Raw genomic sequence first — 15,767 nt, forward strand, 5'->3', positions numbered from 1 at the left:
CGCTTGGCTCTCAAGCCTGCAAGACACCCTGCTGGGATTTACCTCCAACCTGCCGTGCTCTCTCACCTCCAAGCACACGCTGCTCCTTTTCCCCAGAACGTCCCCCACTCACCAGGCCATCTGATCAACCAAGGTGTGCCGCCCTTCCCTAACCCTACACCCCTCACTCAGCGTGAGCCATGGGATTTTAGAGCAGAAGGGAAATTTACAAGGCCACAGGACGTGTGCTGAGGGCCAGCTATGAACCAGGCTCCTTAACAAGCCATCTGTTACGTTACATCACCAAAGCCTGACAGCACACGTGTAAGCTTGGCGGCATCATTCCCATTTCTCAGATTGTGAAACTGTGACCCAGCTCACGCAGTTTGAAAAAGGGAAAAGCAGCATTTGTACATTTGCCTGACTCCAGAGCTGTGCAACATGGCCTTGCCCGACAAACCCTTATGTCATGATGGAAAAAGCGAGAAACCCAGAGGAGGGAAAGGGACTGCCCACAGTCACCCAGGTGACACGGGGCAGGGATGGGACTTGACCCAGGTCTGCTGGCTCCCCACACAGCCCTCCATGTGCTCTTTACCCTTCCTTCTGCCCCATCCCCTGACTTGATCTCTCTCCAGGAGCTGTGCGCCCCTGAGCCCCCCCAGACACAGGCTTTCCAAACAACTCTGACCACCTAGACCCAAATCGTATCCCGGCTCTGCCACTTTTTTCTTTTGCTATGTGATCAAAGGCGAACCACTTGGCCTCCTGGGGCCTCAATTTTCTCATCTATAAAATGGGCCCAGGGATACAGTTGTCGTAAGAATTTTAAAAATGCTTATAAAGCATTCACCCTGATGCCAGGTGCATAGCAGGCGGTTAGTAAATGTTGTGGTCTGAGCTTCACTCGCGCGCGTGCACACACGCACACGCGCACACACACACACACACACAACAAGCATTTCCCAATAGCTCTTTGAAGTCAAAGCAGCCCTCTGCTAGCACTTCTGAGCAGAGCAGTCAAGAAATGCAGTGAGCTTTTTTTAATGCTACAAAACATTATCACTTTGGTTTTACGACCCCCTAGTTTGAAGATGTCCATAGAAGTCCTTCCAGTCACATCATCTACCAGATACTTGATGAAAGGCCAGAAGCCAAAATAAGAAGTCACAGCTTCCTAGCTTTTGTTCCACTTCCCCAGAAGGCCAGCTTTTCTCCTCAGCTGGACTCAGGCTGGCCCTGGGAGACACTGAACTGCTCCTATTTGAGTCCGGGTCTTTGCGACATTAGGGAGGGGTTCCTGTACTGCTCTCCATCACTGCGTTGCTGTGACTTCACGGCCCCAGCACCTCGAATGCCCCAGCCCGTCCCAAGCCCTGGCCAGGCTCACCTCTTCGACTGCTGCAGGATCTGGGGGGCGTCCAGGGCCGAAAGATTAGGCTTGGCCCTGTGGAGCCAGCCCGTGAGGTCATAGCGCACGGGGTCGTGTCCCAGCTGGTGGGCGATCTCGCACTGCAGGGGCTGCTCACAGGTCCGGAGGGCAGAGGTCCCTGAAAGCAGATACAGGGCATGAGTCTTGGGACCTGGTGGGGACACTCTGTCATCACTTGGCATCACTGAGAACACGCTTTTCCCATTTTAATATGTTCCAACCTAGCTGAAGCTACCAGTTCTGGGCACCCATATTTCCCCTGCTTTGTGCATTTATGGGCATTACATCCAACCTCGATTCTGTTCCTCCTTGCTTTCTTAAACCCAGGATACCTGTTTTTCCCAACTACCATCAGCACACACAATCTCCATGATTTTTACCATATCCATGTTATCACCTGGGCTATCATTTACTTAATGTTTTCTTTCAATCGACTCACATTTTTACCGGTAAAATGTATTTATACAGAAGCATTATACTGCAGATTTGGTGTGCCAGCCATATTTATTTTCTAATATTTGTGGAAATAAATACGAATTATTAAATATTTTGAAAATATGTGTGTGTACCTCCTGAAATTGTCTTGAATACCAGCTACCAAATGAATGCACAGCATATTCTTGGGAGATGCTGGCAGACACCTGGTTCCAAGGGACAGAGCAGGAGAAACAAATGGGCTTGGAGTTGAGAAGACCTGTGTTCCAATCCTGACTTGACCGTTTACCACAGTGGGACAGGGGCCAAGCCACCTACATTTCAGAGCCTCAGTCTCCTCCTCTCCAAAATGTGGATTAGATAACACATGTCTCCCAGGGCGGCATCAGGTCTGAAGGAGATAAGGGGTGTGCAGTACTTTGGTGGGCGCCAGAGCAGTCTCTCAGGAAGCAGCACTTAGTGGGCGTCGCTGCCATTTCCTGCATTGAAACCTTTGCTGACGTTCTGGAATCACAAAAGGTTGACCTTCACGTCCCCAGAGCCCAGCGTCATGGCTGGCACATGACTGGAGTCTGGAAGTGCTTGTGGAATGAATGAATGGATGGATGGATGGATGGATGGATGAATGAATTCCTGATCATTTTTCATATCACTCTCATTGCAGTGATGCTCTCAGGCTGAGTAATGGCTCCAGACCAATTATTATCAGAAGGTGTAGTACCATCTCTGTTCTTGTATCTACTCTGAATGATCTTCCTACATTTTCTCATCCCGTGATTGTCAATGGGCCAACATGTATCCAGGATCTCGACTGCCTCCCTTAAATCTTAATTTGCTTCCTCTACACTTCACTGAGCTAAGAAACGAAGGACCTGCGTTTCTTAGAACTCTGCACAAAATAAACAAAGTCCGAGAGTCTTCAGGTTCTGCTAAGTAAGGGGCATGGATTCTGCCGTCTGTTTGGCTGCTTGGAAATCCTTTGTGCTCACTTCCTGGACCTCCTCTACGTTCTGGATCATTAAGGTTACCAGAAAGGCACACTTCTGGTTAAGTGAAGTATCACTGCGTCAAAAGTGAGCCCTTCAGAGCCGTGCAGTCCCTGCCCTTCCATTGAGAGAAGAGCAAGGGACTTCCCTGGCAGTCCAGTGGCTAAGACTCCGTGCTTCCAATGCAGGGGACCTGGGTTCAATCCCTGGTTGGGGAACTATGATCCCACATGGCACGCAGTGCAGCCAAAAGATTAAAGAATGAGAGAGAGAAGAGCAAGGGACAGAGCAGACACTCGGCCCTGGGACATACGTCCCCGACTCCCTGCAACGCTGCAGGTGTCTGTTTGCAAGGCTGCCTCCCTGCCCTGGACCGGAAGCAACGTGAGGGCAGGGGTCATGTCCATTCAGCATCATGTCCAGCAGCTAGCACAGAGTTTGCTTCGAATGATGACCCCCAAGGGCATCTGGGGAGGGGGAGGAGGCCCAGAGTGAAGAAAGGCTGCTCATGTGTGCTAAGCCCTGGCCACCCTCCATCACTCAGTCCTCGCTCTGGTCTGTGATGTAAGCGTCACTGGCGCCCAGCATGCACCTTAGGTGAGAGACAACATACAGCGAGCTGGGTCAGCCAGAAAGCCCCATGTGTTCTGCTTGAGTGAACGTTCCCATTAAACGTTGGGACGATGATAAGAGCTAATCAGAAAGCCCTAGAGGCAAAATATATGTATTTTTTTTTAATACTGAAATGTTTGAGTTAATGTGTCTATCTCAGTCGGTCCAGACAAGATCTCTCCCCTGGGAACCGAGAGCCTTGCAGCATCCTGCTCGGGGTGTCCGGGACCGGCATGGTCAGGCCTCGCAGGGAAAGGACGGGGGCCGAGGGTCCTGCCCCAGCCACACCCTACACGACACTTTCCACTTCTGACCCTACTCTCTGTGTCTTTAGCTGAAACATCAGGACGAAAACATTCCATTCGAGAACTCCATTTCATTCGATTCTGGATCACCAGTGTGACTGGAGCAGAGCAAGCGAGGGGTGGGGAAGAGAAGATGGCAGGTATCCACGGGGGCCCTGCTATGCTCCAGGCACTGGGGAGACAGCAGAGAACAAGACAGGGGCACCCCACACCCTCAGGGCGTCCTGGGTGGTTGGAGGATTGACGAGAAGCAAGCAAACGGGTCACCAAACATCCCAGAGCCCAAAAGGGGCCCTGAAGGAAAACAAGCAGGGCGTCTTGTGATGGGACAATGTGGCGAAGAGGGGGCAGCTACAGACAGGGGTCAGGGAGGCCTCTGAGGAGAGCCCTCGCGCAGGGAGCTGAGGGAGCATGTACAGACGCTTCTAGGCGCACACAAGCTCCTCCGTGCTCACACCGGCCCCCAGGGTTATCACCATCTTACAGACGGGAGAGGGAGGCGATTTCCCAGAACTCACACGCATTGCAACTAACTAGTGGAGCAGGGGTCCAACCCAGGTCTCTGGGGTCCAAAGCCTGGGTGGGCTTTTAACAGATCTGCCTCCGGCTTCCTGTGGGTCTACCGTCCCCCGGAAAAATAAAAACCATTCCAGAACCCTGGAGACATTTCCTGCAGACAGAGGCTCCTTTCATAACCTGGAGAAGGGTCAGGGCTCTGGCTGGCTCTCTGAGTGAGGCCTCCCGGGCGCAGCGCCAGCTCCATTCTCTGTGCCTATGGGGCCCCGGTCAGCCACATGGCTTCTCCAAGGCCCCAGATGCCCCCGGGAGGTGGGGCGTGGTGGAGCACACAATGCCCAGCTCAGACTAAGGGCTCCACAAATGGCAGTTTCATCTGCCCCTCCATCCCCGTTCACTGGCTGGCAGAGGCGGACGTACCTCAGAAAACAGAGGTGACCTTCAGGAACAGAGATGACCGCTGGCAGCATCACATGGAGCTCTAGGGCCCCCTCCGCAGCCCCGGCGGAGGCAGTCCAGGGCTGCGCTATGACTGCCCCGGGCCCCGGGCACTTTGCTTTCATGAGCCCCTTCCTCGCTCTATTTCCATATATATAGATATAGATATAGATATAGAGAGATATGTATTGTGTGTGTGTATACATGTGTGTATACAAATGCACATACATACACACAAATTACATTTCACGACTGTTGGTATAAAAGCAAATAGATTAATATTAGTAATATATAAGTGTATTATATTAGCTTACTACAGCTGCCATAACAAAGTACCACAGACTGGGTGGCTTAAACAACAGAAGTTAATTTTCCCACACTTCTGGAGGCTGGAGGCTGGAGGCTGGAAGCCCAAGATCAAGGGGTCGTCAGCAGGGCTGGTTTCATTGAGGCCTCTCTCCTTGGCTTGGAGATGGCTGCCTTCTCCCTGCATCTTTCCTCTGTGCATGTCTGTGTCCTAATCTCTTCTCCTGAGGACCAGTCATATGAAATCAGGACCCACCTCAATGACCTTATTTAACCGTTATTACCTCTTTGAAGACCCTGTATCTATATAAAGTCACATTCCGGGGTGCTAGGGGTTAGGAATTCAATATGTAAATTTTTTTGCAGGGGGAATACAATTCAGTCCATAACATGTACTTAACCTAAACGTTCATTTTTTCTTTTTTTTTTTTTTTTTTTGCGGTACGCGGGCCTCTCACTGCCGTGGCCTCTCCCGTTGCAGAGCACGGGCTCCGGACGCGCAGGCTCAGCGGCCATGGCTCACGGGCCCAGCCGCTCTGCGGCATGTGGGATCTTCCCGGACCGGGGCACGAACCCGTGTCCCCTGCATCGGCAGGCGGACTCTCAACCACTGCGCCACCAGGGAAGCCCCTTTTCTTCTACTTTTAACAGAAATCAAAAGACTTTCACGGGCCGCTAAGAGTACCACGGGCCCCAGGCACTGCCCCTCTTGCCTGGGGGAGGAGTCGGCCCTGGGCAAGTCGCCGCAGACCCAAGCTCTCCAGGAGCCATCGGGGTATTAACGCTCTGGGCACGGTCCAGGGAGAGCGGCTGGAGCCAGCAGGTGGTACTGCTGTTTCTGCTGCTGTCAGCAAATCCAGCGCAGGAGTGCTGGCGGTGTATCCCGGACAGAGGCCCCAGCCCAGCGGCACTGAGAGCTGTCACACGTCTTTCTCCAACTCTTCCTCCCAATTTCTCATAAGCCACTCCAGTCAGACGGTCACCCGCAACGCTCCCATTGGAGTCGTACTTGTCTTGGTGGTCAGTGACCTCCACGCAGGCTAAGTCAGTGCAACTCCTCAGCCATGCCTCACTCGATCTTTCAGGAGCATTCAACTCGGTTGGTCCGTCCCTCCTCCTGCGGCTTCCAGAGTGCCACATCCTCCCACTCCCCTCCTCCAGCCCCGGCCACTCCTCCCCGGCCACCTTTGCTGGACACAAGCTTTGTCCCTGGCCCCTTGACCTTGGAACGTCTCAGGGCTGAATCCCTGGCCATTTTCACTGCCAACCCTCATTCCTTTAGTGATCTAAACCAGAACTGTGGTCCTCAACATCTTACAGGTTTTTTTTTTTTTTTTTTTTTTGCTTTATCATACATCTCCTCTGCTAGAATGTCAGTCCCTTGGGGTGGAGATTTTTGTTTTGTTCACAGATGTATTTCCTGGCCTAGGGCAGTGGCCACATTTTAGGTGCTCCTGAAATATCTGTTGAATGAACCAGTGAATGAATGACCCCACATCCTGACCACCATGTCACTTAGGACCTAAAAGACCTCAGAGTGTATTTGTCTTCTTACATGCCTGGGGCTGCCCAGGTGAGGGGGGCTCACAGAGATTTAGATCCAGACAAGGCTTGTGTCGAATCTGCCTTCTGACACTCACCCTCTGCGTGATCTCAGACAAGCGTCTCTACAAGCCTCTCTCTGGAGCTCACTTTCCTCATCCTGGGGGGTAAGAATATCGACCTCCCAATACGTGAGAGAATTCTACCAGACGCTGCACAGAGCTCAGAGCACGGGCCCCCCGTGGAGCGCGGACAGCATTCCTCCAGCTTGTGCATCCACAGGGATGATCTTCTTCGCATCAATAGCCTCGGCCTCATCAATGACGTCACACCTGGCCGCTGATGACGAAGCTCCTCTGGTACATCCTCTCACCCAGTCACAGCACTGGAAATTCTGGTGAAAGGGAGGCCAGGGCGAGCTCCAACCCCATTGCTCAAGACTACATGAGATCTGTTCGGTGCCACGTTGGTGAAAGTACGAATAGCCGGACTTGAACTTGAGGCTGACATGTGCCAAACCCTGTGGTCTCTGATTTCGCTGTCCCAGCTCGAAGTGTCCATCTCGCCTCACACTTTTCCTCCTGCCAGTCCAGCCCATCACCCAGTGCTGGGGACGCTGCCTGCTCGGCACCTCCATAGTCTGCCCACCTCCCCGGGGCAGGCAGCTCCGCTCTCACCTCCCTGGCCTCCTTCCTATCGTGTCTCCACGCTGCAGTCTGGGTGAACTTCCTAGAACATGAATCTGACCATACCCGCCACTGCCTAGAATCCTTCATGGCTTCTCATTGCTCTTGGGTTAAGACCAACGTTTTCTGTGAGGCCTGCAAGGGCTTGAGGTCTGAGCCCAGATGACATCTCCTGCCTTGTCCTGTACTGCGCTCCCTGCCCTCTGTCAGATTTACCTGCACACCTCCCCCCCGAGGGCCCCCGGCTCCCAGAGAAATGAGGTCTGCCTGCGGCCCACCACCAAACCCCAGCCTGCCATCTCAGGCTCAGCGGCCACACACGTGCTCATGTGTTAGGCTGTCATCTCCCCCTGTCCCCGACTCCCCCCAGCAAGGACACGGAGCCCATCAGTGCATTTGTTGCCATATAGAATGGTACCCAGCACACGGTAGCTGCTCAGGACACTTGAGGACTACATGAACGAATGAACACACAGATGAACGAAAGCACACCCAGGCACGTGCACGGACGTTCCTGCACTCAGACTCCCCACCCTGCCGTGCAGGCCTCGTCGGGGCGTTGACAAAGACAGATTCTAACCCCAGGCTGGACTCGGCACCCCGCCCCGACTCGCTCCCTCACCTTCAGCGCCTTTCTTCTCAAAGGCGGCACAGAGGCGCTCGAGCACCACGCTGTCCCCGGAGCCCTCCACCCGGACCTCCTCATCCAGGAGCCAGAAGAGGCCCCTGGCGTCCTCAGCACCTCCTCCGGCTGGCAAGCGGACCTGGCAGATCAGGATACACTGAGGAGTCCTGATCCCCTGACGGAGGCCAGGCCCGGGTTTCCCTTCCCACCCGTGGGAGTCGGGGGCACCTGCCTCCCAGGCATCACAGGCCTAGATCCACACTCCCACTCACTGCAAGACTCTCAGTGTCGAAGCCACAAAACTAACAGCCTCTTGGTTACAAGGGGTCCAGATCCTGCCTGTCTTCATTGCCAGGGTGACCTTGGGCAACGTAACTGCACCTCTCTGAGCCTCATTTTTCCTCTTTTGCAAGATGGAGAGTGGTAATACTTTCCTCCGAGGGCTGTCGTGAGGGTTTAATAAGGGCGAGCACTCTATAAACTACACATCTCTGGCTCCACACAGGCAGCTGGTCTATTCGTGCACAGCCAAACATGAAAGGATTAATCCCATCTGCATCACTTCCTCTTAGAAGTCTTTGTACTTTTTTAAACTAAAATCTTGAGGGGCAAAAAAAAGTTCCCAAAGCATGTCTTACAGAAGGTGAAGTTGGTTCAGGGGCACAGACGCGGAATTCTAAATCTAGCTCCCAGCGTCAGAGACCATCCAGGCGACCCTGAAGCTTTGCATACGGGAAACTGAAAGAGGCCTGGAGAGTCTGCGGGACTTATCTGAGGGCCCACAGCGGGCTGACACATCTGAAAATGGTGCCAAGTGGTTAAAGTGGGAATGTGATGCATATGATGGCCAACGGTCCCAGTGTGCCTGGGGCCAGGGGCTTCCCAGGACGTAAGGATTTCAGTGCTGAGGCCAGCAAAGTCCCTGGCAAATCAGCACAGCTGGTCACCCTAATTCAGGAATATTAGTCCACACCCCGCTGAGAGGGGTCCAGAGAGGGGAAGGGACACGTCCAGGGTCACATGGAGAGGCCCAGGGGCAGAAGTGGACCTGGATCCCAGGTATCCTGAATCTTCACCTTGGCCTTATTTGCTGGGGTTGAAACCTACAGTCAGCCCATCCCCAGAAGGCAGCTGTTCCAGCCACTGCCCAGGGGGCCCAGGGATGCCACGGTCCTTCCCTCCTTGCACTGCCCGGGTGGTCCCTTCAGGCCTGCCCCTCCCAGGTGAGGAAGCAGGACGGGGACGGGGAACCAGCCGAGAGGTGCCAGCAGGAAGTAGCAGCAGGCGTGAGGGGCCGGCTGGGCGCACAGACTGAGAGCGCTTTGCAGGGGCAGGCACAGCCTGCTGCGAGCCCAGAGAAGCCAAGGGACCAGGACAGGGTGTCCAAGTGCAGGAGAGACGCAACCTGCGGGACACCTACTGTGTGCCACACACCCTGCAGGGGCTTTACGTGCCAGATACCACGGGCGTTCACGACAACCCAGGGGACACCATCTATCGTTCCCACTTGGGTGATGAGGAAGCTGAGGCTTGGAGAGGTTAAGTGACGTGCCCAAGGTCACCAAGATCGGACCGGAGCCCAGCAAGTTCCATGGCCCAAGCACTTTCACACCAAGATGAGCAATGGCCGAGGGCAGCTCTGGGAGACGGTTGAGCATAGGTGCAGATCTGGGGTCAGCACAGTGGGTTCTGGGGCTGGGGAAAGGGAGGTAACGACTCAGGTCTCCCCCAAACTAAAGCCTGTCTGCCTCCAAGAAGCTCAAGGGCCTGGATCCACCATCGCCCCCGCTCTCCATCCCCCAGGGGCCCCTACGGTCCCAGTCTCTGCTGGGCACAGCACCTTCTGCTGAACACCCGAACTTTCCAGGTGACAGGGCTGGAGACCACTGGGCACCGGCCCTGGACTCCCCTCAGCTCAGACCACAGTCCAGGTGTGGGTGCGTTCTAAGATGCAGACTCAGATTCTCAACCTGCTGGGATTTAAATATTCTTTGCCCAGGCCACACCCCCCAGACCAATCAACGCAGAATCAGGGAGTGGGTCCCAGCCGTCTGTGTTTTTAACGATTCCTGGGTCATGCCAGGTGCAGGCAGTTTTGAGATCTAGTAGCTCAAAGGCTCAAATCTGCCAGGATTTCTAAAGGCCGTGCGACACCTGAGAGGCCGTGTTACCTGCAAAGGACTCTGATCGACAGCGGCCACCGTGGTCCCCAGGGATGGCTCCGGGAGCTCAAACTGCACAGGGACATCCTCCTAGAGAGTCACAGAAGTTCAGCATTAGCTCCTTCCACGAGCTGAAGGGGAAGAAACTTCTGAAGGAGCAAAGAAAAGTGAGGACTTCCATCGTCACACCTTGGCCATTTTTTTTGTGTGTGTGTGTGGTACGCGGGTCTCTCACTGCTGTGGCCTCTCCCGCTGCAGAGCACAGGCTCCGGACGTGCAGGCTCAGCGGCCATGGCTCACGGGCCCAGCCGCTCCGCAGCATGTGGGATCTTCCCGGACCGGGGCACAAACCCGTGTCCCCTGCATCGGCAGGCGGACTCTCAACCACTGCACCACCAGGGAAGCCCCAAGGCCATTTTTTATTATTTGTTTTTAATCGTGGTAAGAGTAGACATGGCATAAAATTTAACATTTAAATCATTTTTAAGTGCACAGTTCATTGGTGTAAAGTACATTCACACTGTTGTGTAACTGTCACCACCATCCATCTCCAAAACGTTTCTTACCTTGCAAAACCGAAACTCTGCACCCATTAAACACCAACTCCCCATTTCCCTCTCCCTATTTCTGTGTCTATGAATCTGACTCCTACAAATACCTCGTATGAAGAAAATCGTACAGGATTTGTCCTTTTGTGACTGGATTATTGCACACTTAGCACAATGTCCTCAAGGTTCATCCAGTCGTAGCATGTGTCAGAATTTCCTTCCTTTTTATGGTTGAATAATAGCCCCTTGTGTGAAGAGATCACATTTCTTTATCCATTCATCCACTGATGGACACTCGGGTTGCTTCTACCTTTGGGCTATTACAAACGATACTGCTGTGAACATAGGTATACAAATATCTCTTCGAGACCTTGCTTGAAATTCTTCTGGGTAGATACCCAGAAGTGGAATTGCTGGATCAAATGATAGTTCTATTTTTAATTTTCTGAGAAAACACCATACTGTATTCCACAGCAGCTGCACCATTTTTATTGTGCACAAGGGTTCCAGCTTCTCTACATCCTCCCCAACACTTCTTACTCTTTTTAGTCTAGTGGGTGTGAAATGGTATCTCAATGTGGTTTTGATTTGCATTTCCCTGAACTAGTGATGCAGAACATCTTTTCGTGTGTTTATGGACCATCTGTATATCTTCTTTGGAGAAATATCTATTCAACTCCTTTGCCCATTTTTAATTGGGTTCTTTTTGTTTTCTATCATCACCCCTTAGCCTTTGTGTGAGAAGAAAGGATATAGACCAGCATCCCAATAACGTCCTAATACTGTTCATCCTCAGGGTGGTCAGCAATCATGGTGAGAGCTTTATCAGGAACTGATAATTCAGGGCAAACTTTTCTAATATTTACTGAGTACCTAATAAGCGCTGGGCTGAGTGCTGGGTGCTGGATGGAGCAAAAAAACTATGGATAATAAGAGTTGGCATATAAAAGTAACCAGAAATATCCAGATAATGCTATGCTCAAAGATGTTCATCACAACGCTGTTTATAACACCATAAACATGGAAATAACTCAGATGGCCAAAAGAGAGTTCAGACAGAATCAGACATAACCACAAACATGCATCCTTACTAAGAGCTGTGAATGGAGTGAGGAAATGTGAATAACATAATGCTTTGAGGAAAAAAAACTATAAACTCGTGTGTACAGATGGATGGGAAATCTGTAGAGAAGACCATATATGGAAAAATGGCTGGTGTAAGATACAGACAGGACAGTGGTAACAGTGGTTGCCTCTGGGTGGTGGGGCTAAAAGAGATTGTGTTTTCTGCTTCTTGACACTTATATGCACTTTCCAGTTTTTAAATAAAAAACATGTTTTACTCTGATCATCAGAAATAAGTGAAATATTATGGGAAAAATATGATGGCTGCTACTATATGTGGAATGCCTAATACACATTATGCATTTCTCTATCCCACTTCATCAAATGCTCCAAACAGCCCCTTTAGGCAGTACGGTAAAAATGACTCTGAAAATAACCGCCACCTCTCCCCTTCCCCGTATCCACACTCTCGGTACAGATACGGAAGTTTCTCCCATCAAGAAGTGGATGCCATTTCCCCACCCCGTGAGTCAGGGCTCAGCCTTGGACTTGCTGTGATCAACTGATTACAGCAGAGGTGACGTTGCCAGTTTCAAGTCTTGGTCCCAAGGGGCCCTGAGCACTCCTGCTCACTCTCTTGGACCCCTGCCCAGCGCCATGAGAACAGCCTGAGCTAACCTGCTGGAGGACAGGGCACTCCTGGAGCACAGGTGAGTCATCCTAGCCAAAGGGCTGCCTGGATCAGCTCATGGCCAGCTGACCTCCAGACACAGGGGAGAGCCAGCCAAGAGCCATCTACCCAACCTGCCTCTGACCACAGGCACATGCTCTCCCAGCCAAGACCAGAATAGCTACCTAGGCAATCCACAGACCTGCGAGCAATAACAAAAGGTTATTATTTAAGCTACTATGTGTTGGGACAGTTTATTATGCAGAATTATTGCGGGAAATGGTAACTGATACAGGAGTATTGCTATTTCTATTTTACATGTGATAAAATTGAGGTTCAGAGAGGGTGAGTGACTTTCCGAAGGCCACACAGCCAATAAGTGACAGAGTTAAGGTGAGACCCCAGGTCTCAGCAATGCCATGTGTTTAAGATTTATTCATATTGACGTTTTCATGTTTATTGCTGTCTGGGCTCCAACCAAAGAAATGACCATAATTTTAATACCCATTATCCTACTAATAAACAATATGGTCATTTCTCATATTTTGCCATTAGCACTTGCTGGAGCCAAAGGGGTCCCCTTCAGGGAGGAAGGAGGGAGCAGATGCTAGGGGGCGTCTGGGGTGCTGGCGATGTTCTCTCCTTTTATCCTGGGTGGTAGCTGCAATGAGTGTGCATGGTTGGACAAATTCACTAAGCTGTACACTTCCGATTCAGGCACTTATTTGTGTAAATGTTGTAGTTCAAAAAAATTTTTTTAAGTATAAGTAAAGGAGGGCAGGCAGGGACGTGCCTGTACAGGTTTCCTGGTTCACATATACAGAGTCTCTCCGGGGGGCCTCCTAGAAAGGGAACTGCATCTTCACCTTTCCTAGATGCTCCCACATTATGATCCAAAAGGTGTGCAAACCCACTATTTTTACCCACAACCGGGCACGAAGGGCCTTCCACAGGGAAGATGCAAACTAACTGTTGGAGGAGGATTCAGCTTGGGTATGTGGGCGAGGAGGAAGAGGTCAGTGTAAACAAGGGACAGCGGTGGGAGTGAGGCCTGGGGAACCCCAAGTTCTGGACTGTAAGGTGCGGGGACCGTGGCTGGAGACTGGGCTGTAGAGGGAGACAGGGGAGCAGCAGAGGCCCAGGAGCCAGGCCTGGAGTTTGGGTTTTAATCATTGAGGGACCAGACAGGATGAAACTAAAGCCTACTGGAGGACCAGACGACCACGCCCTCCCCTGTCCCGCCCAGCCTCACGCCCTCACTGAGCCACTGCGAAGGCCCCGCCCCAGACCAGTCATACCTCCCGGAATCGCTCCAGCGTTGAGACAAAGGTCCGCTGGTAGAAAAGCAGCTGCAAGCGCTCGTGAGCATAATTGTGGCACAGCTCCTCAAAGGTGGCGGCCCGGTCTTTGCCCTGGTGCCGGGGGTTCTGAAAGCCTGGAGAGTCCACCACCATGATGGAGGCCATGGAGAGGTGGTGGGAGGAGAAGGATCTGGGGGGGAAAGGAGAGGGGCCCCGAGAGGACAAGGACTCTTAAAACCCCGTTGGTCCAAGCCTCCCACACCCCTGCATCACAGAGATGGAGAAACCAGAGCAGCATGCTGGGCGGGTCGGCAGATCCAGCAGATCTCACCACTTGCAGGCTGTGTGACCGTGGGAAATTTACTTAACCTCTCTGAGCATGGGTTTCCCCCACTGTTAAATGCTGGTAGGGATGAGTAGGATGACCCCAGGGGCTGCAGTAAGAAGAGAAGGAGTTGAAGTATGGAAAGTGCCTCCCATGGACACCGCAGGCCTTCAGGAAACGTACTCTCTCTACCAGGCCCAGAGTGGAGAAATGACTTGCTTAAGGTCGCACCACAAATTGGCTATAAAGTTAGGACTAAAGTCTCCTTTTCTTGCTTAGTGACATGCTGCTATAGAAAAACAATTTTGTTCAGTGCCTGTCTCAGTTTACAAAGATCTCTCAAGCCATCACCTCCTTGGAGCCTCTTGAAAAATCTATCAGGGGGACAGAGAAGGGATTACTCACATCAAAAAGCAGGAGTTAAGAGACTCTGGAGAAAGTCACACGTGGGCTCCAACCCTCGCCCAGCCACGGAGGGGCTGTGTGTCTTGGGAGAGTTGCCTGACCTCTCTGAAACTCAGCTGTGAAAGGGCTAATGATGGAGATGAACTTAGAAGGCTGTTGGGAGGGTTGGATGTGATAAGACATCCACGGCTCTGAACGTGGTAAAGCGGTCAGTGTGTTTTGTTATTATTATCATTAGCGTGCCCAGCTATACACTTTGGAGGGCCCTTAGTTTAAACCTGAGCTCTTTGCTGTTATTTGCTGAGGTTTTCCATTTGTAAAATGGGGCCAATAAGATCAGCCACCACATAGACATGCATGAAGATTAAATCAGTTAATGTTCAGAAAGCCAGACACCTTCTAGGTGCTCATAAACGTAAGGGTAGTGGGTATCGTTACCACCAATACACCCATTTTATGGAGGCAGGCTCCCAGAACCAACCAGGAAGCAGCCACCCTCTGCAGGCTGAAGCAGCCGCCCTCCACTGGCAGTTCACCAATAAATACTTCTTCCCCTGAGCACGCATGATCCCCCTGGTTTCTAGATAATGTGTCTGTGGTCTCAGAGGGTAATTACCCCAGCAGCACGAGAGGGGGCCAATTCTGTGTCTGTGGAGAACCCCACCTGCACTGTTGCTACACACCAGCCTCATCCCCTTAACAGGATGTCAGAAGCCTAGTTACGCCTCCTGCTTTCACAGAGGAGGGAGGGAAGCCCTTGCCCCAGCTCTGGTTTGGCCACACTGGAACTGCTTAAAGATTTCCCGGGGCTCACAGCAGCACTCACCACGGTAGAAGACAGAGGCTCCCGGCAGTACTACCTGCAGATACCTGCAGTATTTTATGATCACGATTAGGAAGAGCTGTTTACAGACACTATTTCTTTTTTACTTTATTGTTTAATTTTTTATTGATTTCTTTTAATCCTTACAGTGACCCTGAAGGAAAGAGCCATTTTTACAGATGCAGAAGGAGAGGTCAGAGAGGTGAAGTGATTCACCGAAGTCACACAGCCCACAGGTGGCCAAGGTGGAATTTAAACCCAGCACCATAAGACACGGCTCAACAAGCCCCTCTCCAGCTCAACAAAACCCCACTCTGCTAAACTCCCCAGACTCCCCGGGTTTGGGCTCGTTCATACACTGCAAACAGGCCGCCTCTGTAACCAGGAGAAGGTTGCCATTACCTGTTGACGAGCGAGACCACGGCGGCAAAGACCTCTTGGTACAGGCCCGAGGCCATGCCCTCCACACACTCCACTCCTGTCATCTTGAGCCCTACAGTGGGGAAGAGGGGCGGGTTGACATCCCGTGGTCAGGACCTTGCCTGGGGCCGAGGTTGTCGCTCCAGTGCCATCACTACTGGCCTCAGTGCATCGTCCCCCACCGCA

General features: G+C 52.0%; 1 protein-coding gene across 1 annotated transcript in view; it reads right to left on the reverse strand.

Moving 5' to 3' along the window:
- Positions 1-15,767, reverse strand: part of MYO18B (myosin XVIIIB) — a 221,992-nt gene that overhangs the window by 153,216 nt on the left and 53,009 nt on the right. Inside the window, exons 13-17 of the mRNA XM_079941940.1 lie at positions 15,564-15,654; positions 13,606-13,798; positions 10,034-10,114; positions 7,860-8,001; positions 1,370-1,529 (exon numbers count right to left, since the gene is read on the reverse strand). Coding sequence (XP_079798066.1) covers positions 1,370-1,529; positions 7,860-8,001; positions 10,034-10,114; positions 13,606-13,798; positions 15,564-15,654 — 667 coding nt within the window. The remainder of the gene's footprint in view (positions 1-1,369; positions 1,530-7,859; positions 8,002-10,033; positions 10,115-13,605; positions 13,799-15,563; positions 15,655-15,767) is intronic.

The sequence above is a fragment of the Stenella coeruleoalba genome (assembly GCF_951394435.1).
Source record: "Stenella coeruleoalba genome assembly, chromosome: 14".
In the NCBI taxonomy this organism is placed as follows: domain Eukaryota; kingdom Metazoa; phylum Chordata; class Mammalia; order Artiodactyla; family Delphinidae; genus Stenella; species Stenella coeruleoalba.